The 24833-nt window shown below is 39.0% G+C and overlaps 1 protein-coding gene and 1 non-coding gene across 2 annotated transcripts; both read right to left on the bottom strand.

The window, feature by feature from the left end:
- Positions 1 to 3389: 3389 nt before the first annotated feature.
- On the bottom strand, positions 3390 to 21106 carry LOC139745231 (nucleolar protein 58-like). The gene is made up of 14 exons (XM_071655637.1): positions 21008 to 21106; positions 17993 to 18069; positions 17116 to 17168; positions 16737 to 16861; positions 16130 to 16266; positions 15372 to 15436; positions 14648 to 14782; positions 13327 to 13472; positions 11326 to 11452; positions 9650 to 9813; positions 8512 to 8646; positions 5830 to 6103; positions 4382 to 4488; positions 3390 to 3580 (listed from the first exon to the last, which is right to left on the bottom strand). Exons 1-14 carry the CDS (start codon positions 21050 to 21052, stop codon positions 3521 to 3523), a joined length of 1650 nt encoding a protein of 549 aa, XP_071511738.1. The 5' UTR covers positions 21053 to 21106; the 3' UTR covers positions 3390 to 3520.
- Positions 6306 to 6396, bottom strand: LOC139745250 (small nucleolar RNA SNORD70). The gene has a single exon (XR_011711880.1). It is a non-coding gene; the product is annotated as a small nucleolar RNA SNORD70 (small nucleolar RNA).
- Positions 21107 to 24833: the final 3727 nt, after the last annotated feature.

Here is a 24833-nt window from a genome sequence, read left to right as displayed (position 1 = left end):
GTGTAGGCATAGACCTATTCAGTTTTAAAACACTTCTGTCAGTCATATAAAGTCTTGTACTAGTAGCTTAGGGCGTACAAATTAGAAGAAAAGGCGATACAGTGGGTCATGCAAAGAGTGGGGTGCATTGCTATGTCAAAGCATGAATACATAACCACTGTCAGATATACCGGTATTTGAAGCCCCAGATACATTGAAATATACATGTAACATAAAAAGTATATAATCCAAACCAAAAATGTCCATGTTTACACGTACACTGTATGTGCATCCCCCTGCACACCAGCACGATGCATTGTTAAATGCATGCTCATGCCACAATTCACTTTTCTAACGCAAGTTGTCATAATTTATGTCTGACAAAGCATACATTTTTCTTCTACAAATTACCTCAAAATTACCCCAAAATGTGATTTGGTCATATCTACATGTATACATGTATATATAAAATTAAATATACATATATACACACATTGCAGTAGCAAGTGGATGAATGAGTGAATGAATATATTTTGTTGTACAGTTGTGTACAGTAGTACATGTATGTACATGTGTAATATAAGATACCTGTGCAACCAGTGCAAGAGCATTCAGTAGGAGACGACTGACAAGAGGATTAACACTCCACCCCCCCCCCACAAAAAAAGAGAGAGCCATTTGTGAAACATGCATCACCAATTCATCTGTTACCAAGTCCCTACAGTCAACCACATTAGGAGTCACTTTGTTGGAACTGTTTAAAACAGAAGCTTCAATCTAATACAGAGTCTTTACATCTTGAATTGAGAGCTCTTCCAGGGCATTTACTGAGAATAGCAAGCATTTACCTACAGTTTACGTATCAACTTGGTATACAGTGCACTCCCGTTATAATGAAATGCTCGGGACCGGCAGTTTTCTTTCGTTACAACGAAATTTCGTTATAACCGAACAAATACAATATACATGTATAACAAAAACAAGGAAGCCACGCATATATGATATTCTGTTTGTTGAATACTCGTCATACACTGGAAAGCTATGTGAACAATAAAACATAGTTAATCAATTTCAGATTATTGTATTACAATAACGCAAGTCCCCGTCGGAAACTGTGCGTGACACACCAAGTGAACACACAGTGATGTGACGCGTTCGCCCATGCAGAGACGCTGTAAATGCCTTGTTCCGCTACGTATTTTCGAAAGCGATCCGCATTTCGTTATAACGGAGCACATTTCTTTTGTTTTTCTTTGTCAGTGGTGCTCGGAAAAGACTTCGTTATAACTGTGTTCATTGTAACGGGAGTGCACTGTATACAGTACCAGTAGTTAATATCAACAGAACATCCATCCATCACCCTGCACTTTTCACACACTAAAGTTCACAGAGACACATTTGGTACATAAGATTATTTTATTAAAAACATATTTTATCCCTTCAAAATGTAAAACCATGTACGACGCAACCGTACACTTTCCTCTTACAATAATTCCACAAAGGCCAGGATATGACTGCAAAGAATAAAACACACTTTACATTGTACATACAATGCCTTTGATATCATAGAGAGCTGCACAGGAACCGACACAGCATGGGTAAATATACACTTCGTCTGTCTACCGTGTATACACTGTATAAATGCATAGGCCTAACCTACGCTTCAGTGTAGGGATGAGGAAGAAAACTTTATGCAATACAGAGAGTTTTATTTACATTCAAGCTCCTCAAGACCAGTAACATCACTTTGTTAAATCAAAATCATGTCAAAAAATAATTTTTACAAACACAAAATACAAAAAAACTTCATTTTTGGGGGCAGACAAAAAGTTAAATGGCTCTAGCAAAAGTTTATGAGAGTCCACCATACTGTGTTAAGAACTGGCCATTAAAAAATTGTGCACTGACTTTCTGGACTCCAAAATTTTTACTTCAGTACAATACTGGGGCAACAATATGCTTCAGTGAGAATACATTTTACAAATAAAAGCATACATGTGAAGGAATGGCTCATACATGTCTTACATAATTTTTATATATATACACTTTCAGGCAATTTGGTGCAAAGTAATTAAAGCCAGCTTAATTCTGTCTTTACAGAATGATACTGTCAAGAACAAACTAATCATCCCACAGCAAAAGTGTTTGGCACTAGTAAAAAATGTCTATCAACAGGTATTCCATTCAGAGATACAACGGTTGTATAATCTTTTGCAATGATTCTGCCTCTTTTTTTTTTTTTTTGCCAGTGCATTAACCCGTTGAGGACGGACTGATTTTGCTCCAACACGCATTTCCCACGGACACTTACCCAAGTATACTCCGGACTTGTCATGCAAAGCCATGTTCTCTCTCTGACCTCAGTGTAATGCTAACGTATGGATTTCAAGTTTGTGTATTCCGAACATCTCTGATGTGGCACCAGGCAGAAGTGCTTTCACAGTTGTAACTTTCAACTACAATCTATGCCCCATTCACACTGGGATACCAGGCATTAGTGAATCACCGTTCTCTTATGAATGTGCCAGTCAGCTCTACTTCCAAATATCATTCAATCTACAAAAATTCTCATGAAAGTACACGGTATGAATGGTGCATTGATAATGCTAATCCAAATGTGTAGGGTTAAACTTTTTTCTTCTTCATGGTAATAACTCTTTAACTGCAGGGGAAAGATTCAAGGTAAATAAACAAAAAATAAAATTTGATTATCAGTTAAATGATGTTCACATAATCTCAGGAATAACACACCATAAAACTTCATGTAAAGTTGAGTACTTACCTAGCTATGGACTTTGCAGATGCTTTGGAAAGGAACTCATTCAGCATAAATACATGATTCTACCAGACTTCATTAAAACTTTTATCCAATGCATACCACTGCCAAATTTCATAGATGAGTCACGGCAAAGCTCCGGGAGCTAAACTTCTAAATGATGGACATTGTATCCCTGAAAGTGACAGAAAAACTTAAGTTGATGTTTTTTTAAACAAAAGAAGCAACTAGGTTGAACAAAGAAATGGTGTCTAGTGTCTTGTATAATCAAAGAGTGACACTAGTATTATACAGAAGCATGACCATACTTTGACTCACTAAAGAACACAAGTAAAATGAATGTCTTGTTGTTCATAAGGCCCAGTATAGAAACTTTTGTTTAAAAAAAACAAAACAACAACAACAAACATGGCCATACATCAACTCACTAGAGAGAGAAAAAAAAAAATGAACATCCAAAGAAGTATATTGAGTGAATTTTGCAGATCTAACGATGCACTTTTGATCAAGAATACTTTAAATTTTGATACATGGCTCCTCAAATATTCCAATTTTGTCGTTGCAAAACATTCACGAAGCTGCAGAACGTAAAATGATGATTTTTGATGATGACACAACTCCTGGCACTGTCCCCTCTACCATGGAGATTGGTATTGGTCAGTATTCATGGTTACTGTACACAGTCCTTGCACTAGGAAACAAATGATTCTCAGTTCAATTTCATAACACAATACTGTTCACTGTTCCTCTTCGAAAGACGATTACTCAATCAGTTTCTGGAAGCGACTTCTTCTTCTTTTTCTTTTTCTTCTTTTCTGAGCTGGGCTATAAGTGTAAGAAAGACGGAAAAGAGGCAAAATAACTTTAATGTCAAGATACATTTTTTTTTTTTTTGTTCACATTATTGAAAAAACAATTGCACAAATCAACTGAAAGGCAAAGAGAATATGTTGCCTCCATACCAGAAGCGTAAGAAGGACACATGTTTGATTCACACCCATCAGGTTTGGCTCAAACTAGAAATGGAAATGAAATCCTCAAATAATCACTTCGTTACAGTGAAAGTAGACTGCAGGGTAGTCGAGTCGGTAGGAATGTCTGTAGTAGGCTTCACCTCCTGATTCAGAGTGGTATTTCACATCATCCACTTCAGCTGGACTTAAACTTACTTGTGACAAATTATGGCAGGGCTAACCAAACTTGGAGTGGGAAGCCACTTCCATTTGTCATCATAATTCAACAAATAGGAGACATCTCCTTATGTTGTTGTTTGTTTGGTGTGTGTTTTTTTTTGTCTTTATCTTGTGCCTTGTCTCCTCATTGCTCAGGTAAGCAGCATGCACGCATTATAAATTATTCAGGGATAAAAGACATGAAACATTGAAATGACTACTCAACAAACATTTCAGTGATAAAACACCCTCAATGGCGTCAATCGAAAGTTAGAGTACAGTATTGTACACATCATGAAGTTGAGAGTGCATCCTTTGAGAAAATATCTTTTTCTGCACACTTTTTCAGGCATTTATCTTAAGAGGATAGTGGATGGGATTGGTGGGTCTAAACTAACACCCAGCCCTTAGTAACCAGTTTTTATCCAAAAGACATATAATCATTGGCACTCACCGTCTCAGGTTCTGCTGTTGCCTCTACTTCTGGTTCCGCCTCCACATCCTCGTCTTTGGGCTGCTTCTTCTTTTTCTTCTTCTTCTTCTCCGAAGTTACCTCTGGCACTGTTCAGTAGAGTTTAGAAAGCATGGTGTGTACATGAGTATGTCTGCCATTGGAACCCTACAGAAAATTTCTACATCACACCAGCTAATGGGGTCAACTTATGGCTGTTTCTTTACATGTGCAATATTTCCAAACTTTATATGAAATTATGCTGTTAGATGGTCATACAACAACGTTGTAAATAATGACCTGGCTGCATTCTTGTCACATGCAAAAGATTTCATTTGTGAAAGTAAAATACATAGGAAACGCAGTACAATGATTATGCAGGGCACTGCTGTTCCCAATAATACAGTATGTTTGGACAGCAACACAAACAATCTATCATGCTCGACAACTTTCCCATTTATTGAATGAAAATGTCATAAGAGCTATCACAGCCAAAAAAATATAAGCTTCCTCCAACTGACAAGCGAATGCTGCAAAGTCAAAACAATTCTGGATTTATCTAATAGAAAAGGATACCATTCCTTCTTTCTCATGTAAGATACTGTATTTAAGTGAAGCCGTCTAAGCATCAGTCAAAGACTTGTGAAGAGATGGCATTGTCATCTCGTTTTGCAGCTGATTGTGATTACATGTATTACCCAATACAGGGAAACCTTGTTATGAAGAGCTTGCTCATGAGGTACTGGTACTGCTTTTAACAAGGTGAATTTGGTGGTCCCAAGTATTCTTTACTTTATACAGCTGGCCTACTTTTCAAAATGCTGTGTTTAATTCCCGCGGTTTCTAGTGACCTCCTTACAGCAGGGTCTCCTTGTATTTTTATTTTGTTTTAATACGTATGACTTTTGTGACATTTCTACCATTATCTGCCTGATTTCACTCTGCTTTTTTTTTTTTTTTTTAGGGTAAGCTTGACTGCAAAGTGATGTTATCTCTAGGGTGGTGTTTGAGCGCTCTCCTAAAGATACTGTACCATACTGAGTCAAAATTGGACTACATCCCGATGTACTCCATAAATGTACCATACCATACCATACCATACCATGCCATGCTGTACCAGAGAACGCTTGAATGCAATCCCAAGCAGCTACTGACATGAGAAGAGTCTGCATAACATGCATGATGTCATAATACAAAGAGATAATTCTCTTCGTTAGGGACACCTGTATGTAGTGTAGGTGTGCAAAGTGAATGTGTTGGTTGCTACAAAATGTGTGAACCATCTGACTCAAGTCCCAAAATAGCTCATGAGGTTCAATCTCTACAGAGCACTTGAATACTCTGAATCTGGTAATGGTATGGTACGGTACGGAACGGTATGGTTTGGTTCGGTACGTTATGGTTTGGTTTGGTTCGCTTTTGAGCCCTCAAACGTAGCCTATGACACCAACCTGTTTCCTCCTCTGGCTCCTCCTTCACAGCAACTTCTTCCGTTTCTGACATCCTCTTCTTCTTTTTCTTCTTCTTCCGCTCTCCATCTGGCGACGCAAAGACGGCCTGCTCATCGTTCTCCTCGTCCTCCCCATTCACCTCTTCGATCTTCCGCTTCTTTGGCACGGAGGGAAGGGTGGAGTCCATGCCTGGGTCGTAGGTTTTCACCTCACTCTTGTGCTGGTACTTGTCGAATTTTGCCTTTGCCTTGCCGGTTCCGGATAGCCTTCGCTCCTGCGGGGAAAGATTTGTTTTTCTTTCAATTAAAAGATCACATTGGTACTCAATTTCTCTCTCAATCAGCTTCCTTAGTTGGTATTCACCTTCCCACAAGATGAACTGTTCACTATACCTTTGGGTAGTACATCATGAAATCAAGAAATTACCTACTTTACATACATTCCTACGGATAATTTGGCTATAACAATTCTCACATGGCGATACTGTCTCAGCGGTAGTGACGAATTGGATTAATGATAATCATGAATTTCATAATCCAGCAAATTCACATCACAGACAGTTTCAACTTTTCATTCTTGTTTTCACAAACATATCTCTGTGCATACAGTTGATACAATAATTAAAGCAATAATCAATGTACCTTCGCAAAAAGACATAAATAACCTATATCTAATGAGTGGAAATGCCTCCCCCCAAAAAAAAAATAAAAAAATAAAAAAATAAATTACACGCTAATCAAGAAGTTATCCATCAAATGCCAAAACAGTGTAATATGCTTGCCAAGATATGAGAACAAGAGACCCGCGGGTCTAGCGCTCACCTGAGTATCGCAAGTTCACCTTTCACGCAGTCACTAATCTAAATTAAAATTTGACCAGGCATTCTCAAGTAGAAGATGAAAATGTACAATAAGGGCCCAATTTTTTTAAGATTCCTTAATTTGGGGGGATTGGGGCCCCCTGGGGCCCTCTGGGTGGGGCATGGTGCCCATTTTGATAAATTGAGATCCTGACCCCCTAGGGATGCTACCTGCCAAGTTTGACAAAAATCCATCATGAGGTTTTCAGGAAGAAGATGAAAATGTACAATTCAGGCCCCCATTTGGACCCTTCCAACCACCCCCCCCCCCCCTACCCAAGAGGGGCACCCCTGGATCTCCTATGAACAAACTTGAAACTACAGTCATTAATGTACTCACTCATGATATTATCTCAGCTCTATAACTTCTGATTCTAGAGATTTATAAAGATTCCTTCATTTGGGGGGGGGGGGGGGGGGGGGGGTTGGGACCCCTGGGGGCCCCCTGGGTTGGGCATGGTGCCCATTTTAACAAATTGAGATCCTAACCCCCTAGGGATGCTACCTGCCAAGTTTGGTGAAAATGGGTCATGGGGTTTTCAAGAAGAAGATAAAAATGTACAATTTAGGCCCCATTAGGACCCCTCCTCACCCCCTCCCCTGGGTCCCAAGGGGGGCACCCCTGATTCTGCCATGAACAAACTTGAAACTACAGTCATCAATGTACTAACTCATAGTATTAACTTAGCTCTATCACTTCTGGTTCTAGAGAAGAAGATTTTTGCGGATTCCTTAATTTTGGGGGGTTTGGGCCCCCTGGGGGCCCCCTAGGTGGGGCATGGTGCCCATTTTAACAAATTGAGTTCCTAACCCCCTAGGGATGCTACCTGCCAAGTTTGGTGAAAATGGGTCATGGGGTTCTCAAGAAGAAGATGAAAATGTACAATTTAGGCCCCATTTGAACCCTTCCCCACCCCCCTCCCCTGGGTCCCAAGGGGGGCACCCCTGATTCTGCCATGAACAAACTTGAAACTACAGTCATCAATGTACTAACTCATAGTATTAACTTAGCTCTATCACTTCTGGTTCTAGAGAAGAAGATTTTTACAGATTCCTTAATTTTGGGGGGTTTGGGCCCCCCTGGGGGCCCCCTGGGTGGGGCATGGTGCCCATTTTAACAAATTGAGTTCCTAATCCCCTAGGGATGCTACCTGCCAAGTTTGATGAAAATCGGTCTTGGGGTTTTCAAGAAGAAGATGAAAATGTAAAAAGTTTACGCACGACGCACGACGGACGACGGACGACGCACGACGCACGACGCACGACGCACGACGCACGACGGACGCCGGACGAAGGGCGATCGCAATAGCTCACTTGAGCCTTTGGCTCAGGTGAGCTAAAAATGCAAGAAGGCCTTTATAAGGTTCTCACTTGATGCCATGTCAGTACTAGCTAACATCACAAGGTTGATGTGATTTTCTTTTTACTCGTTCAATTTGGTCAACTTCTCTTTAATCTGTGACTTTAATATTATCAATACCTACAATCACTAGTGTTTTACAGTAAATTATTAATATACTTTTTGCATGACTCAGAATTTCCTACAGGACTTCTATCTCAGCATACATGATATCCACATCATTAGTGGACATCAGTAGCTCTAATCTTGAACGTACATGCACCGCAAATGTGTCTGCACAACAGCTTAAACACATAATGCCTCTGGCACCCTTTGGAAGGAGGCATAAAAACTGGGTTTGCAAAACCACTCCAAAGACATCATTCAAAGGCTAGCATTTCACTGGCTTAGTATGGGTGTGACTATTTAGGTAAAATGGGTAACGTAAAAAGATATGCACGGGACTGAGGAAAATGTAACTTGCCTCTCCTCTTTCAAGACTCCTCAGTCTTGCCTCAATCTTGGCCCTGCTCTCCAGACCAAGCTCACTGCTTGTGTCTTCCCCGAGGGCATCGTACCTGATGGCTAGCGATGTCTTGGCTGCTAGCATTCTTGACATCTGAAACACAATTCATACTCACATTTCAAGCCTGCTCAAAATTTGTCAGATGAGACTTCTTCCTTTGTTCTGTACTTTTTCTCTTTCTTTTTTGTTCACATGGGATGAGGTTTAAGCAGCTTTCTTCTATTCATTTCTTTTTAAATTTGGGGGATATATGGAAACAATGCATTATTACGCTAAAAAGTACATTATTGATATTATCATTACCATGACTGTTATTACTTTTCATGTTATAGCTAATGTAAATTGGGAAAAAGTCAATTATCACATAAGTTTTTGTTGCTTCTTTTTGCAATAAGAAATCTCTTGAAGTAGCAGGACCCATAATACAGCATGGTTTATCCATGATATTTACTGATAGCTAATTACATTCATTCATTGTTAGCTCATATTTCTCCATCTACAGAGTATGAATTACTATTAATTCTTACTGCCTTCTACACGAGTCTTTTAACTTGAAATTTTCACTACCCTGGCACTTTCATAGAGTACTGTAAAAGTGGTTTCTTTCGCGTACAGAAACATTCAACCTCAAAGCGCGAAAATAAAACCACCGCGAAAGAAACCATTTTTACAGTATTACATGTACGTTGTGTAGCAAGCAAAAAGAATATTATGTAAATCACCACAGCAAAGCAAAGCAAAAAACAAAAACAAGACAAAACAAAACACACACGCCCACACAATTCTCAAGTACCTGATATCCTTTTGCAATTAAAAGTGAAATCTCCATTACACTAGATTGCTGACCATGTAGTACGACTCCTCTGCTACATAATTTACATGTACCTGGTATACACCATATCTGTTTGAACAAAATTCACATACATATTTGTAACTGTCCTTCTGCCAGGCATGATAAAAATTGCAAATACAAAATCTCGCTAGTCCAAAGAGTTAGGTTAAACTGGTAGTTACTTACTGTCTACAGTCCTTTAGTGCTACATAGAGGAAACAGAGACAACATTTTCATTGCAATCTACAAATCTTGCAACCTCACCTTTCCCTTATTCTTGGTATTCGTCTGTCCCACCAGAGAGGCGTGGTAGATGAGACCATACTTGGGCGTGTCTTTCTTGGTCTTCAGGGCCCTGAACAGAGCTTTCTCTGCCCCCAGGATCTGGACCGTTGAGGCTGGGTGCTTGGCCAGATTCATCAGTGACCCTATGGAGGAAAATCACAAACAAGAGTGAATACGTTTCATTTCTACATAACAGGTACAGTAGGACCTCGATTATCGTCAAGAACAGCAGGCGTCCGGATAATCGATTTGGCCGGATAAGAGAGAAATACGTAAGTAGAGCACTTTCTAGCATATCCTGTTAGGGCTGTACTGGAAAGCTGTTATTTTTGTGAGGGTTTAATTTTCCCGACATACTGTTGAACTGTGAATTTAACAGCGCATGAAAATGTCACGATGCACTAGTGTAAACACAAAAACAACACCTCGCAAAAATGTCTGTGACCTCTTTATTCGTGAAAATATGTATACATGTGAAAATAACGGTTGATACAGTATACTTTATTACCAATTCACTAGTATTACGATTATTTCCATGGCATTGTCATGTTTCATACTTTATAAGTTGATATGGAAATAAAACGAAATCTAAGTAAAACATCTCTTTATTTAAGTAAAACATCTCTTTATTTATTGTTTAATACTGTCCGACAATGATACTGATATTGTGACTCGTCGAATACCTCCACTGCATTGTACTGTAACCACTGCTGTGCACTCATGCAGTGCCAGTACAAGCACAACATGTTACGACTGACTTTAAAAGCTACAGTCTGCTACAATGATTGGAATATGTCCAATCATGTATTCACACCACAATGGTTGAATGCTTGTTTATTTTGATTGAGATTTGGCACTGAAAATACATGAAAATATCAAAAACAATGTCAGCCAGGTGGGGTCTGGATAACAGAGAATCCAGATAATCGATGGCCGGATAATTGAGTTCCTAATGATGTGCGAACACTCATGGATGTTAACATCTGTATAAATAGGTACCACATTGATAGCTTCACGTTTATGTGGTTGGATGTAGCATTTGTTAACAAGAATTTGGCAGCTTTCCTGAAAGGCTCCCTGGAGGTTAGAGAGAGTGTACATTATGTGCATGTTTAAGCCAAATATCTGGGGTCTTTGGAATGAAATATATTGCAAAGTGCTTTTATTTAGGCACCACAACATGGTGTAAAGCCAGGATAAACATACATCTACTATTACTTCAACTAATCCTGGCCTGAGATTCCTCCAATAGCTCAATGCCATGAACACCTTCCATAGAGGGCAGTACACTAATTCTTTCTTCCATTTGCTCAAATAGTCCTTTAGGCGAGGGCTAAACACTTCTAGCAGGCAACTGCCTTTTCACTTTTACTTGTCAAAATGCGAGCTTGGTTTAGCCTGGTAAGCACAACTGTTGTTCCCTGCTGCATTTTACATACACTAGTAAGCCAGGTTGAGGATCTGACTGAAATGTTGAACGAAAATTCTCGCCCATCTGAAGGATGGGCAAGAATCAACACAGTAAGGTTAGGTGATACCAGGAGATTAACCGGTTTGTTATACTTTCAATGCTTAATATGCTATCTAACAGCATTGCCAAACTTTGGGCACTATATTCAGTCAATGTTAGTATATAGGTTTAGCATCAATCTTACCTGCATGTGATATAAGCCTGGCACCAACAAGCTCTCCAACCAATGTGGTCAGATTGGGTGCGATCGCCTGCATTCTATTCTTCAAGTAGTCATACAGCTGAGTCCGGTAGTCTGTGATCTCAACAACCTGTTGTGTGGTCACGAGTTAAGGGGGAAAAAAAAATCCACATACATCATAACCTTTGCCGTGGAATTGCGCAGGCAACAACAGTGCTTGTAGCAAAACAAGCAATAATAACATGATGTATCAACAAGCAAAGACACAACTGCAACTACTTCCTGTATGAGGATTTATAATGACCATTATGAATATGAGAAATAATAAGAACACTTAAAATGATTGCAAACTAGAGAAGCACTCTGAGAGCGCACACCTCCGCCAAGCATCCAGCTCATTTCCACCACTGATTTCATTCTTCCATAGAGATATTAGTGATTTCCACCCATACTAGTACGTACTTATAGCATTGAAAGTCGCCCAATTTCCCAATATAGAAGCCTTCGTTACGTAATAAACCCTCAGCTGCCCGGCGCCCCTCGCTCTAGCAGAAACTAGAGCGCGCACTTTAGTGCACGCATGCAAACCTCAGATATGCACAGCCAGTGTTCATTGACCCTACCTGCCAATATATCTAAAATCCTTCATAAATTCCCCCAAAATTCTCAGATCACTACCAAAAGTTAATCGTTTGTTACTTGTGTCATTCTCAACCTTTCCTGCAAGTTTCATCCCAATCCGTTTTGAGTTATTTTGCACACAGACAAACACACAAACCAACAGTAACGAAAACATAACCTCCTCCTTGGCAGGGGTAAATATCAACATGACTGCTTTTTCAGTGTTTGCATGAACAATGGTATAGGTGAGGTAGAAGTATGCTGGTATAATAAATCATTACTTATTAATTTGAAAGTATTTCTCCTTCAAAACTTTCTCATTAAACTAACCTGTAAACATTACTCATTGTTAAACTGCAACAAATCTCATCTCAGAAACTGAGAGAATATATTCTTGCCTTTTATCTGAGCATCTAGTTTAGGGCTTCTCCTACATTTTCTGAAATCCAAGAAGCTTTTATCTAACTCTGTCTTTTGTGCCCTACTATACTCTTCTCTTTATAGAGCAGCAAGAGAGTTTCTTCCCATCTCAGTGGTAGTGACGAAATAGAGAAAATAATAATCATTTTTCATCATTTCAGACTCTGTTTACATCACGGATGGGAATTTAACAATCTCCAAAGCTGCTCCGTATCTTTTCCTGGCTTTCACACTGCTTACACCAAGTAATTTAATAGATATCCGAAGACCACAAATACTAATAGTATTTATTCATGTTTTCTCTCAAATGGCACATCATGTTGCTGATGTGACCACAAAAAATCACTGTATCTTAGTTAATTTCAACTTCTTATCAAACAGTAATGATCATTTGCAACACACTTTCCTTTAATATAGGTCACCAAAATTAGAATTGAGTGCATGTTTGTGATCAATTACTTGATTCCCTTCTGAGACGGGCTCGTTGATTTCTTCAAATAGTTGCAACTAATTATAACCTGTAAACACACAAAAAGGAGCCACAATCTTTCGCTGTCATTTACTTGGTTTAATTCTTAGCTTGTTTTACCAGTTCAACTTCATAATTACTGAATGGGAAAATACAAACTGTATTGCCCAAATTCACAAAGGTGGTACAATTAAAACCATGGTTTAAGCCATTGACAATTTGTATGGAGCGCCAAGTAAGGCATCGCCTATTTCTTTACGAAATCAGTCATTTCATTAACAAAATGATCATTTCGTTGCAAAATGACAACATTTTGTCAACGATATGACTGATTTCGTAACAAAATAGGCCATGCCACACTTGGCGCTCCATAACAAATTGTCCACGGTTTAAACCATGGTTTAAATTGTACCACCTTTGTGAATTCGGGTCTTAAAAGTTCAAAATCATGGTCAATCCTGGGGTCAAGCTGAGCCGGCTGCTCCACAACCCACCTGCTCACAGAGGTACTTAATGTTGAGGATGTCTTCCTCTGAAACCTCCGTGCCCATCGATATTTCTGCAGCCAGCTTTAGCTGCTCCTCCAGCTCCTCGGGGAGAATCTCCGAAAAATCTGTGGTGGCTGCATTCGTTCTCACACCTACAATTACAGCAGAGAGAAGGAAATAGATCCTTGCTATCAAAGGGATGATAGAGTATTGGTGGAGGTGAGATTTGGGCTTTAAACTTTGTGTGAGATACACTGCACCAAGAAAACACTTACGAAACAGTACAGGTCATACCATTCTAAACAGGAATTTGAAGGTTGTTTGATGAAAATCGGTTTTGGAATCGCTGAGACATTCAAAAAAATTAAAACAAAACGACCGTAATTAAAGTTGGGTCCCATCTTTTGATAGGATAGCTCTATGTGGATATCTCAGCCATTTCAAAACCAATTTTCATCAAATGAATGCCGAATTCCTCTTGGAATTACATGCTCTTTCATATTTCTTGAAAGGTTTCTCATCATCTCAACAAAAAAAGTTAAGACACCTAAAGATAGGTCTGAACCTAAACCATACGATCCCTTTCAAGCTGATAGCACATCCTTTTGACACCCCTCCTATAGACGTGGTTCTAATGATGTCATCAAGTCATGGCTCAACTTACCAAAGGGCAAAATCTGCATATGGGGGCTCCATACATGTGGGTGAGTGTAAGTGTTACATCCAAAGTCTCATCATTGTGTACTATTTTATCAGGCCAGCCAGGCAGGCTGGTATGTGGTATGCACACCATGTGCTGGAGCTTTGCATTTAATAGAAGATGTACTTGTGTTGAGTTTTAGCCCCTCAATAGGCAACAAGTTTTCAACGTCATGGAACCTCTTCTATGGTCCTCCACTTTTCCTAATTACCACCAAAATGTACTACAACCTTTCTTTCCAGTCTCAAGTGGAGATACTTTGTATTTGTGTTTATTGGTTAGCAACACTCATTGAAATCAACACCTCTTTTTCACAGCAAATAGGGAAGTAAAACACACACACACACACACACACACACACACAAACAAACAAGAAGCCAACAGAGAAAAAAAAAACTTCTAATGTTGGAATCAGTATTCCATTTTAAAGGGGACTTATAAAAAACTATACCATTCAATTAGAAAACAATATTCTTTTTGGTAATAGACTCATTAAAGAGAAAGATAAAAACTTTAACACTCCTTCTGCCATCTCTACATTACCTAAACAAATAATTATTCAATTACAATTACAAGAAAACTTGGTTAACCTTACATTCAATAATTTCCTAACTTATAAACACTTACCCATGTGAAGTACTGTTTTTGCAAATGCGAGATTGTCAGTGATGATTTTTCCCAACTCTGGGAAATGCCAGCCATACCACTCCCTACACCGCATGACGTAATTATTTAGCTCCTTGTCCAAGTCATCTAACAGAGCTGAAGTTGGGTGAAAAAGCAGATCAATTTACCTCATAGTAAAACAATTCATGAATATGCACTCAAAAGAATGGAAAGCTAAAAGTCAATACTGAATTCATGCAAAGTACATTGTATTCCTCTATCCTGTGATGAGTGTGAGATTGAAAAGACCTTACCCACAACATGAAAAAAAAAATTCCTCAAGGGCAATCTGCAATAATGAAAATTTTAGACCTTATAATATCAGTTTAAAAATGAATTCAATTGCAATTACACTCTCATGACAATACAAGCAAAAAAAAAAACCCATAACAATAATAATAAAATCCTAACAGACCTTTGGCCACATACATACAAGGAAGTTCTGAAAAGGTTAACTTATATGGTACCTTTACAACCAGTGACTAAAATGCAATCATTTACTGATATGCAATGCATTCACAAAAGAAACCATTTGAAGAGCAATACCAATACCAAATACACAATACCAAAATACAATTACAGCAATGATTTTAAATCAGATTATGCACTGTATGTACCAGAAATTCTGCCATATTCCCACTCATTTTACAAAATAGGAGCAGAACAAGCAAAAATGTTTCCTTACAAATCGCTTGAACAATCATCGTGTCCACTTTATCCGGGCTGAACTTCAACTTGTATCTTGACAAACTGTGACAAAAAGAAAATTGAAATATAAAAACAAGTTTTCTGTCCAGTGTCTGCAAATAAGCACATATACACAAGAATCCTCCAACAATGGATATTTACTACAGCAGTAATGAAGCAAAAGTCCCCTATGGTTTATTACTATATCAATATTGTTTTCATTGAACAACATCACTTACTTTGAAAGATTTAAAGGGTTGGTATAGTTTCGGTTGAGATGGAGTTTCAGGTTTCTAACATCTTTTTAATTATAATTTTTTGAGATTATGAGAAACCTGTTACAAGATGTGAAAGAGCATATAATTCTAAGAGTAATTCAAAGTTAATTTGTAGAAAATTGGTTTTGAAATGGCTGAGATATCCAAAACAAAGCGATCCTAATAAAAGGAGGGAGCCACGTTTTATTAGAATTGGTTTGTTTTTGCCAGTACCAAAGCTTGCAGTTTGCAGCTAAAAACGTGGCACAGGCTCTTGGGAGTCATATGCAATTTCTAATCTTTTTAATACTATTATATCACTTTTACATGGAATTTGGTGGCTTATAAAAGATACCAAGGAAATTTAACTGTTTATAATTTAGAAAAGAAAAGAAAAGAAGAAGAAGAAAAAAAAATACTTCTTTTCATACACGATGTAAAGATAATAACCCCTACCAATACCTGGTACATGGATCCATAGTCCCATGCACTCATTTACCTGTGTGCTAGACCCAATGTCATGGCTGTCATCTCCCTACCGGGCAAACCGGGAACCAGGCTGTCAAACTGGGATCTGATTCCACGCATCAGCTCAGAGATGGACGAGTTGTGAACGCAGGTCATGTTGAGTTTATCCTGAAAACAAAATTTACGAGAGTACAGTAGTGTTTTTTGATAACTTAAACAGGTCAAAAACATTTGACAACATAAGCATCAGTCATTTCAATAAGAATTGATTTTGTGTATGAGTGGCAATTTTTTTTTGAAGAGAAGATAAAATCTACTAAAATGATTTATCCCATTTTCATGAGTACATATTAAAGGTGACATTAAAACTATCATCTCTGGTGCACCAACAGTCATGGAGCAAGTATATCAAGACAGTGTATAAAGTGGCTCGATCTTAAAACAATCCCCATAACTTCTGCTCCCTTTTTGTTCTCTCTTTCTGTGGCTTAACAATGCAGTATTACCGATGTTTCACATGCAAGCTTCTCAATCATACTCTACCTGCTCCTGACATCAATCTCTATGTTGTACACACACTGCTGGGAATGTATGCACCATGATCCACCAAACCCCTTTTGTGAATTCTACATCATTACCTTGATGATGTTTCCCAGCTTTGCATCTGCAACAGCAAGCTCAGCCTGTGCATCCTTGGCGACGACTTTCTTCAAGATTTTCTTCAAACCCTTGCCAAGCTTCCCTTCCACTAAAGCTGTCGCAGCTGAGAGAGAACACACAAACATACGAGACACAATAACTTGCAATACATTGCAGTATAGTATCACACCTAAAGACATATTCTTGCAGCCAAGCAAGCTATTGGCATATTCATAAATAAATGATCTTCCATACAGTATGTGTGAAATGCAAGAAAAAAATAGCAAGCCATATTCATCTTCTCTTTAAAGAGCATAAGTTACTTGCTAATCACTTTGTTGAATAATGATACAGTCACCATAAGCTTCATGAACTCACCTGCTAAAGCTTCTGTTGTGTCCTGAAACTTCTCAAACTGCTTCAGTTTGATTCTAGAAATTAAGTCAACATACAGTAGAAGAGCATATTATGAATTACAAACATGATGACATGTTTTGAACATCTGATTTGATCACTGACTATTATTACATTCCTTACATCACAGACACTGGTTGCGGTTCATAGCACATCATACTATTAAAATCTACAACAACAAAAATAAACAAATGAAAAGAAATATACAGGAAAAGAAGAAAAGATGATTACTGTTTCATTTTGACACAGCCTCTTCTCTTTAAATATATCAAAAGGAGATGCATACACTAAGAAAAAATAAATGCAACCACATCAAATGTGACAGGCCAGATCAAAACCCTCATTAAGTCACAGATTAGGATTCTCGGAGTCTGTAATGGACCAAAACGCATCATTGGGGTTGACCGACTCAAATTTCACAAGATATCGGTATGTCAGACAGCAATCTTTTCTCTACCTACTGTCACAAATGGTGGCAAAATGAAATGAAGATATTAGCATTTCCCTGGATCATATATTTTCTGGGTAAAGCACAACCTTCAAAGAGAAATACAATGTGTTTATACTCATGAAAAAAACACACTCTGATACTGGAAATAGTATTTACTAAAGGTAATAAGTCTTTCTGCATACAACCAGACGAAAATTGTGACATAAAGTCAGTCAGAGGCAGAATATTCACATTTCCTATATTGTTAGCATGGACTTATCAAGCTGTGATCCACAAGACTCGGTAATGTATCGCTTTGTCGCTTGATATTATTGATGACTCAAGAAAGATTCCCCATGCTTGCACTCTGTATTAATATGAGAATCTTGTTCCACTGCATTCAAAACTTACACTTTGCCGGCAGTCTCTGGTGATGCAAATGACTTGTACAGATCATCAACTTGCTGAAGCTTTTTCTCATCCAGCAACTGAAAAAAGGAGGCCACAAGGTTACACACACAGGTGATTTAAAGGGGATGGCTAGTTAGTGATCAGTGGGAATCAGTGGGAACGCTGGGAAGTGATTGTTCCAATCCTTATGGGATTCATTTAAGAGTACATTTATATCTATTGTTGCGTAAAAATTATTTGCTTCAGAATGGTCTCATATTCAAGTAATGTGCAGTTTAATCGCCCTGTCACTGTACAGGCATGCTAACCTGGAAACATTAAACTGCACATTACTTGAATATAGGACCATTCTGAAGCAAATAATTTTCACACAACAATAGATCTATAATGTACTCTTAAATGAATCCCACAAGAATTGAAACAATCATCCCCCAGCATTCCCACTGAACAGTTACTAGCCATCCCCTTTAAAGCAGTTGAAATTTTAGTCATTTTATTTTAAAGGGAAAATCCAGATGTTCTGATCATGCTGATATTATGTTCCTTTGTATGACAGCTCTGGGAAGTAGATCAGTAAAAATTTGGAGCTAAAAATCAGTGTGTGATGATTGTGGTAAGGTAAGAAAGAAGGCAGTAGAGAAATGAATGTGTAGGTGTCTACAGTGTATGTGCTGACGTCTGTCTGTGTGTGGCCATGTGCGTTCTGGGAACTGCATTTGTCAATCAACTTCATTCAACTTGCTATCAACAAATCACTTGTGTATTACTTTATTCTGCTTGTTTGTTATGTTTTTTGCTGATGGTCACTGGAAGGATTTGTTGCATCACATTAGATGGCTCACTTCAGTTTCAGATTGTGCATCTGTATGTATGAAAATTAATGCAATTCAAGCATTTAAAGTTGGATTTTAGGTGTGATTACGGCTGTACAAGACCAAGTTCCTACTAACTATTCACAGTTAGAATACTTCGCATCTAGACTGGTCACAGTAACCGCTCAGTTTCGGTAAGACTTAAAGCAAGTGGCCCTCGATTCGACCGTTTCCATGAATAGACCGCTCTTACGAATAAAGATTCCCTGAAATTCATGAATAAAAAATGGCGCAAATCAAGTGCGAAATTCAAACTATGCAACTACACGTGTACCTCCACACGTGTTCCGCAGAGCACAACAGTGGGCCACATCGTCGGACTCCCGAAATCATTGTCAGCCACAATGGGTGCAGTTTCTGAAGTAACTTGAGCGTTTACGCGATATGCATGCCACCCATGCCAGAATTCAGGGTATCGCCTTGGTTCCATCGCAACACGTTATGAATCTCTCGCACAGCGCACTAGCGTGGAGTACATGGAGTACTAGTATAGTGAGGTGCCCGCACCTCGCCAGAGGTCCGAATACCGTCACCCTGTTTAAAATTGTTATGACAGACTGAACAATAATTTATGCCTGGCACTGTGTTCAGTACACTTGAAACTCGGCAGAACTACAAATACAGTACCACAACCAAGCAAATTATGGTGAAAACCAACGAGTTTTTCGCCAAAATCTGAAATTTATGTAAGGAATACGTGTTAGAAGTCTCATTACAGTCACCTGCACGCAATCTTTTACGTGTATGTCTATGGGAGCATCACGGTCACCCAAACACCTCTTTTACGTGTTTTGTCTATGGGAGCGTGGGTGACGAGTTGCGGGCCCCTTCCTTAGCGTACAACTATTCTGCATCGTTCGTGTTTGACGACGATAGCTGCAAATTTCTAGTTATCAATCAGTGAACTTGTGATTCTATTGCAATCTTCAGCATTTTTCCTGCATGTGAGTGGGGTTTCATAGAATTTTAGTGATGAAATGTGATTCAAATATGCATATTCAAAACATTAACTATGACGAGGTGCGGGTCACCCAAGTATACTGCGCTCTCATACTAATGGTGCGATGTACTATGTACAGTACCGGTATACAGTTTCGCCCGCGCGTGGTACGCGCGCTAATCTATTCATATCGCTAGGCAGGGCGAATGCAAGGCGCGGTATGTCGCGAATGTCGAAGCAGAGACATGATATGGGGTCAAACAATGAGCACAGGTGTTCGAACGATGATCGCAGTTCAGGCGTTCGAATCATGCACACTATTTTGCTTCCGCAATTTAGGCTGTTGAACACTGGGTAACTTGCTTTACATTAGGGCCTACAATAGAAGAAAAGGGAAAAACAAATTTTACTTCACTTTTCAAAGACACCATAGGCCTAGATGATGACAATACACAATTCTACACTCAGTGACACTAGAGCGATAAAGCCGCTGTGATCACCATATTCAGATCAAATGATCACCCCTTAAAAAATACTGCAGGCAGCTGGCAGTGAGCGTATAAATTTACATGCTTGTGTAATGTTCCAATTGCGTGCAGAGCAGTACTACTACTACTATAATTAATCGACGCGACGGGATCAAGGTATTCCAACATGAAAAAGTGTAAAATGTAACATCCAGGTAACATCATGTCATCAGAGTAAATTATTCAGACTTTGGAGACTCAGTTTCTCAGATAAAATTTTTCAGGTTAAGCTGAATTTAACTAGGCCTAGCTATAGGGACGTAGGTAACCACAGGACAGCAGCGACCCCACAGCGCCCCGCGCCGGGGTTAGGACGTAGTCACCAGTCACGTAGGGTGATTTTGTGCATGTTCTGAAATCATTTGACAAGGAGTTGCGAAAGTGCTCTTGAACCCATGTCAAATTTCGTATTTCGTGAGTGAAATTGTCATATTCAACACAGAACTGAAATTCATGCCCATGGTGCATGGATACCATCATTATAAATCAATGACTGTCAGTCACTCAGCTCAGCTCACCAGCAAGACATACATCACAGTATGCGGGACTATACAAAATGATTGCACATGACTAGCTTTAGTACTCAATTTGGCTATCGTTAATATAAAAATTACGCAAAGACACATGCAGCTAGAACTACTATAAACTGAATATACACTGCTGCATCGATTTCTACCTTGAAAATGGCATAGCCAGCTGGCGATTCAAATAGGACCAACATGTTAATTTGGTTCAGCGTCGATGAGCATCCAACTACTTGTAGTTCCCTGCTCCTAGTGTGTCCGCCATGTGTCCACGAGGTTTTGCGCGATCCGCACTCGGATCGTAAGCGCATGCAATGCGCCCTACGTGTATGCTCGTAATACTGTACTGAAAGCCTACATGTATTAGTATTCTGCACCCAGCAATCATAACTGCGCATGCGCAATCGTGTACTTCGTACATAATTATACTAGTAATGCCATTGATAAACAGGTTTGTCAGGCAACATGTGTCTTTTATTTTATGAAAATGGAGCTAGATCATGTTTAAATTGTTTGATCCATGGGCGTAAATCCCGGGGGAGGGGGGTGGGGGGGGGGGTGGGGGATGTCCCCCCCCCTGAAATGGAGGAGGGGGGGGGGGATGGCCTGTACAATCATCCCCCCTGAAATTTGAGAAAAAAAGGAGGAAGCAGAAATGTGATCGTATCAATTTTGGCATATTGCATGACGTTCGTACGCCAGTATCGTTTCCAGTATGAGAGTTTTTTTTTTTTTTTTTTCCGTGAGTACCAGAGATGTTTTGTTTAATAAAGAATTGTTTCAAATAAATACTGGAGATATAATTGAATTGATAGTTTTAAAGACAAAACATTTTTATTCGTTACTGCTGGATGAAAAGAAATCCGAGCTAAGTGTAATATACTTTTGGACAAAAACATTATATATACCTCCAGAATTTGATGGGAAGGTGTTGTTTGACTTCAAGTTTGGAAAATCATTTAATAATAAAATAAAGCAATATAGTTTTAAGATATTACATAGACTTTTACCATTTAAAGAAAATTTAGTGAAATGGAGAATTATGTCTGATATGATTTGTAAGAAATGCAACGAAGTTGAATCGAGTTGGCATGTTTTGTTACATTGCCCAGATACGAAGTTATATTGGGAAAAAATATCAAATTTTATATGCGCTAATTTTCATATTGATATCACTGTAAATGAACGAATAATATTAACAGGAATAGATGTAAGAGATCAATCTTTGATGTTGTTAAATTTGATATTAGTTTTTGCCCAATATACGATTTTTCGTTTGTATATACTTAGCAATTATACCGCAAAAGCAAAGAATGTATATGCATTATTGACCGACTTTAGAACAGAGCTCAATATGAATTTAAAATTTTTAGTTAAAAAAAACTTACTTGATTTCACGAAAAGGCAACTTTATGAATTAGATTAGAAGTTGAATCACATAAATGATATTTGATTAACTGTGGATGCGGAAATTAATACGTTGAGGTAATGTCACACATGTGATGATTATGATTTTGACAATTTATTGTTCGTACTCTTATCTTCTATGTTCGTATATCTTGTTCTCTGTATATTTTCTGTGAACCTTTTTAGATATTTGAAATGAAATAAAGTCCCTCGAAGGAGGATAAAGAAAAAAAAATAACTGCGCATGCGCAATCGTGTACTTTTCGTATATAATGCCATTGATAAACAGGTTTGTCAGGCAACACGTGTCTTTTATTTTATGGAAATGGAGCTAGATCATGTTTAAATTGTTTGATCCATGGGCGTAAATCCCGGGGGAGGGGAGATGGCCTGTACAATCATCCCCCCTGAAATTTGAGAAAAAATGGAGGAAGCAGAAATGTGATTGTATCAATTTTGGCATATTGCATGACGTTCGTACGCCCGTCTCCAGACAGGTAACGGAGCTGATGAACAGTATTCTATCTTATAGGTTAATGTATACATAATTTTCTCAAGCGCTCGCTCGCTTCGCTCGCTCGCGAAGAAAATATTATCGACATATAAGGTATGGTCCAGACGTTGACAACGTCAAATAGCATAGGCTTACATGTAACCATGTAAATCCAGAATTTCACCAAAAGTGTGCACCAGATCGCTTAATTTCAGGTCGGAAAATGCAAAATCTTCCTCGTCTGAGAGGGGGGTAACCCCCCTCCCACACCCTCCCCCACTTGGTCTCTGCGCTCCCTCGCACAGAATATTCCAACTCCAAGTCCCTCCCCCACCTACCATCATTACAACGGAACGATGCCACTGGGATGATTGCTTTATTGACTTAAATCAAGAAAATAGAAAATACATTACCTACAGGAAGGTAATACCGGTACGTTATGACATACAAAGAAATGGAGATCCATACTACCATTTTATTGAATATATATTTGGGCATTATTCAGGGCTCGGGGGCCGGGGGGTTAAAATCGCCTGTCAGTAGAGAAGAAAGAAAATCAAAAGACAAGAGAAACAACAACAAAAATTCTTCATTCTTTTACTAGTCTGATTTTCCGCCAAAAGTCAGCTGACAAGCAAAAGAAAAAATAAACAATAAAACAAACAAACAAACAAAAACAAGAACAAAAAGACTTCATATTTTTGCTGCCACTTCCTTCATACTTTATATTTCATGCAAAAGAGTGGTACATGTTAAGTGTGTGTGTGTGTGGGGGGGGGGGGGCGCCACGCTATACAAAATCTCCCTCGCGTAAGAGGGGGACAGGCCTATACAAAATCTCCCTCGCGTATTAAGAGGGGGATAGGCCTAACCCCTCCCATACCCTCCCCGTTCAGTTTATACTTAATACACTTTAGATTGACAGATTTCAAAATGTTTCATCTAAAGTGTGCACCAGGTCTGTTACTTCAGTTTAAAGAAATGCAAATGTTCCTTGGGTGGGAGGAGATATCTATATAGATACTTTCAATTAACGGAGGGTCCCCCCCCCAAAAAAAAAAAAAAAAAAAATAGTATACACTTCTGGGATTGAAATTTCCCCAGATTACATCATAAATGTGTTTACGAGATACTTTCATCTGAATTCTAAAAATGCAAAAGCACCCTCTTATACATGCAGGGGCATGCAGTGGCGTAACTACGGGGGGGGGGGGCATGTGCCCCCCCCCCCATCCGCTGGTAAAAAAAAAAAAAAAGACTTACCAAAATGGTAATTCAAGGGTTTAGTAAAGGGTTTAGTAATTAAAAAGGTATATTATTGTGAAACATTGCTCAAAAAGCCCGGAGCCGACAAAAGATTGTGATTCAGCGTGATTCCTGGTTGGCATTCGGAATATAAGCAAGATGTGCGCAGTGTACTCAAAACATCCGAACGGCAAAAAAAAAAAAGAGTCCCTGCAATGTTGCGCAATGTGATGTAGAATGTACACCTTTGTACCTTACGCTTCGTTATATCAAAGCTAGATCATTGATTTTGCAGTGTTGCTTTACATATTTGATACCTGTCTATATTAAAATGCCTTGCATTGTCAATAATAAGACTTGACCTGCATGGGCTATTTCCTAACTTTTCCATGCATATAAAACACACACACAAACACAAACAACAAGGGGATGCTCTAAAGTGCAGATTTTGGACATCCTTCCCCCGCTTGGTCACTTCGACGCCACGTCGCTGGTCATACAGTGTACCTCCCCCAATCATGAACATAAACCGACACCCTTTACTACCAGTGGCAGATCGGGGGGGGGGGGGGGGGGGGGGGCGCACCGGGCTCCCCCTAATTTCCAAAGCGAAAAAATGTAGCTACAAACGGCAGTTTTAGGACTGTATAATTTTCAAGCTAGCTCGCTCTCCTGATGTTGCTGCCAGCAATTGCGCCCGGTGCGCCCCCATCCCTTATACTTTCCAAAGCGAAAAAAGTATAGCTACAAACGGCAGTTTTTGGACTGTAAAATGTCAAAATTTTTAAGCTCGCTCGCTCCGCTCGCATTTAATCGTCATGTCTTTCTCCTGA

The sequence above is a fragment of the Diadema antillarum genome, unplaced genomic scaffold, assembly GCF_040938485.1.
Source record: "Diadema antillarum isolate AM-2024a unplaced genomic scaffold, OU_Dant_1.0 seq00001244_RagTag, whole genome shotgun sequence".
NCBI lineage: Eukaryota > Metazoa > Echinodermata > Echinoidea > Diadematoida > Diadematidae > Diadema > Diadema antillarum.
Note: the sequence above shows the minus strand (reverse complement) of the source record. Positions and strands in the feature narration are given on the sequence as shown.

Coding starts and splice junctions, on each gene's coding strand:
- LOC139745231 (XM_071655637.1), bottom strand. CDS start 21,052: ATGTTGGTCCTATTTGAATCGCCAGCTGGCTATGCCATTTTCAAG. Junction 16,267..16,736: donor AGCTGGGAAACATCATCAAG/GTAATGATGTAG, acceptor TTTTGTTTTCAG/GATAAACTCAACATGACCTG. Junction 14,783..15,371: donor GATGATTGTTCAAGCGATTT/GTAAGGAAACAT, acceptor ACCCAACTTCAG/CTCTGTTAGATGACTTGGAC.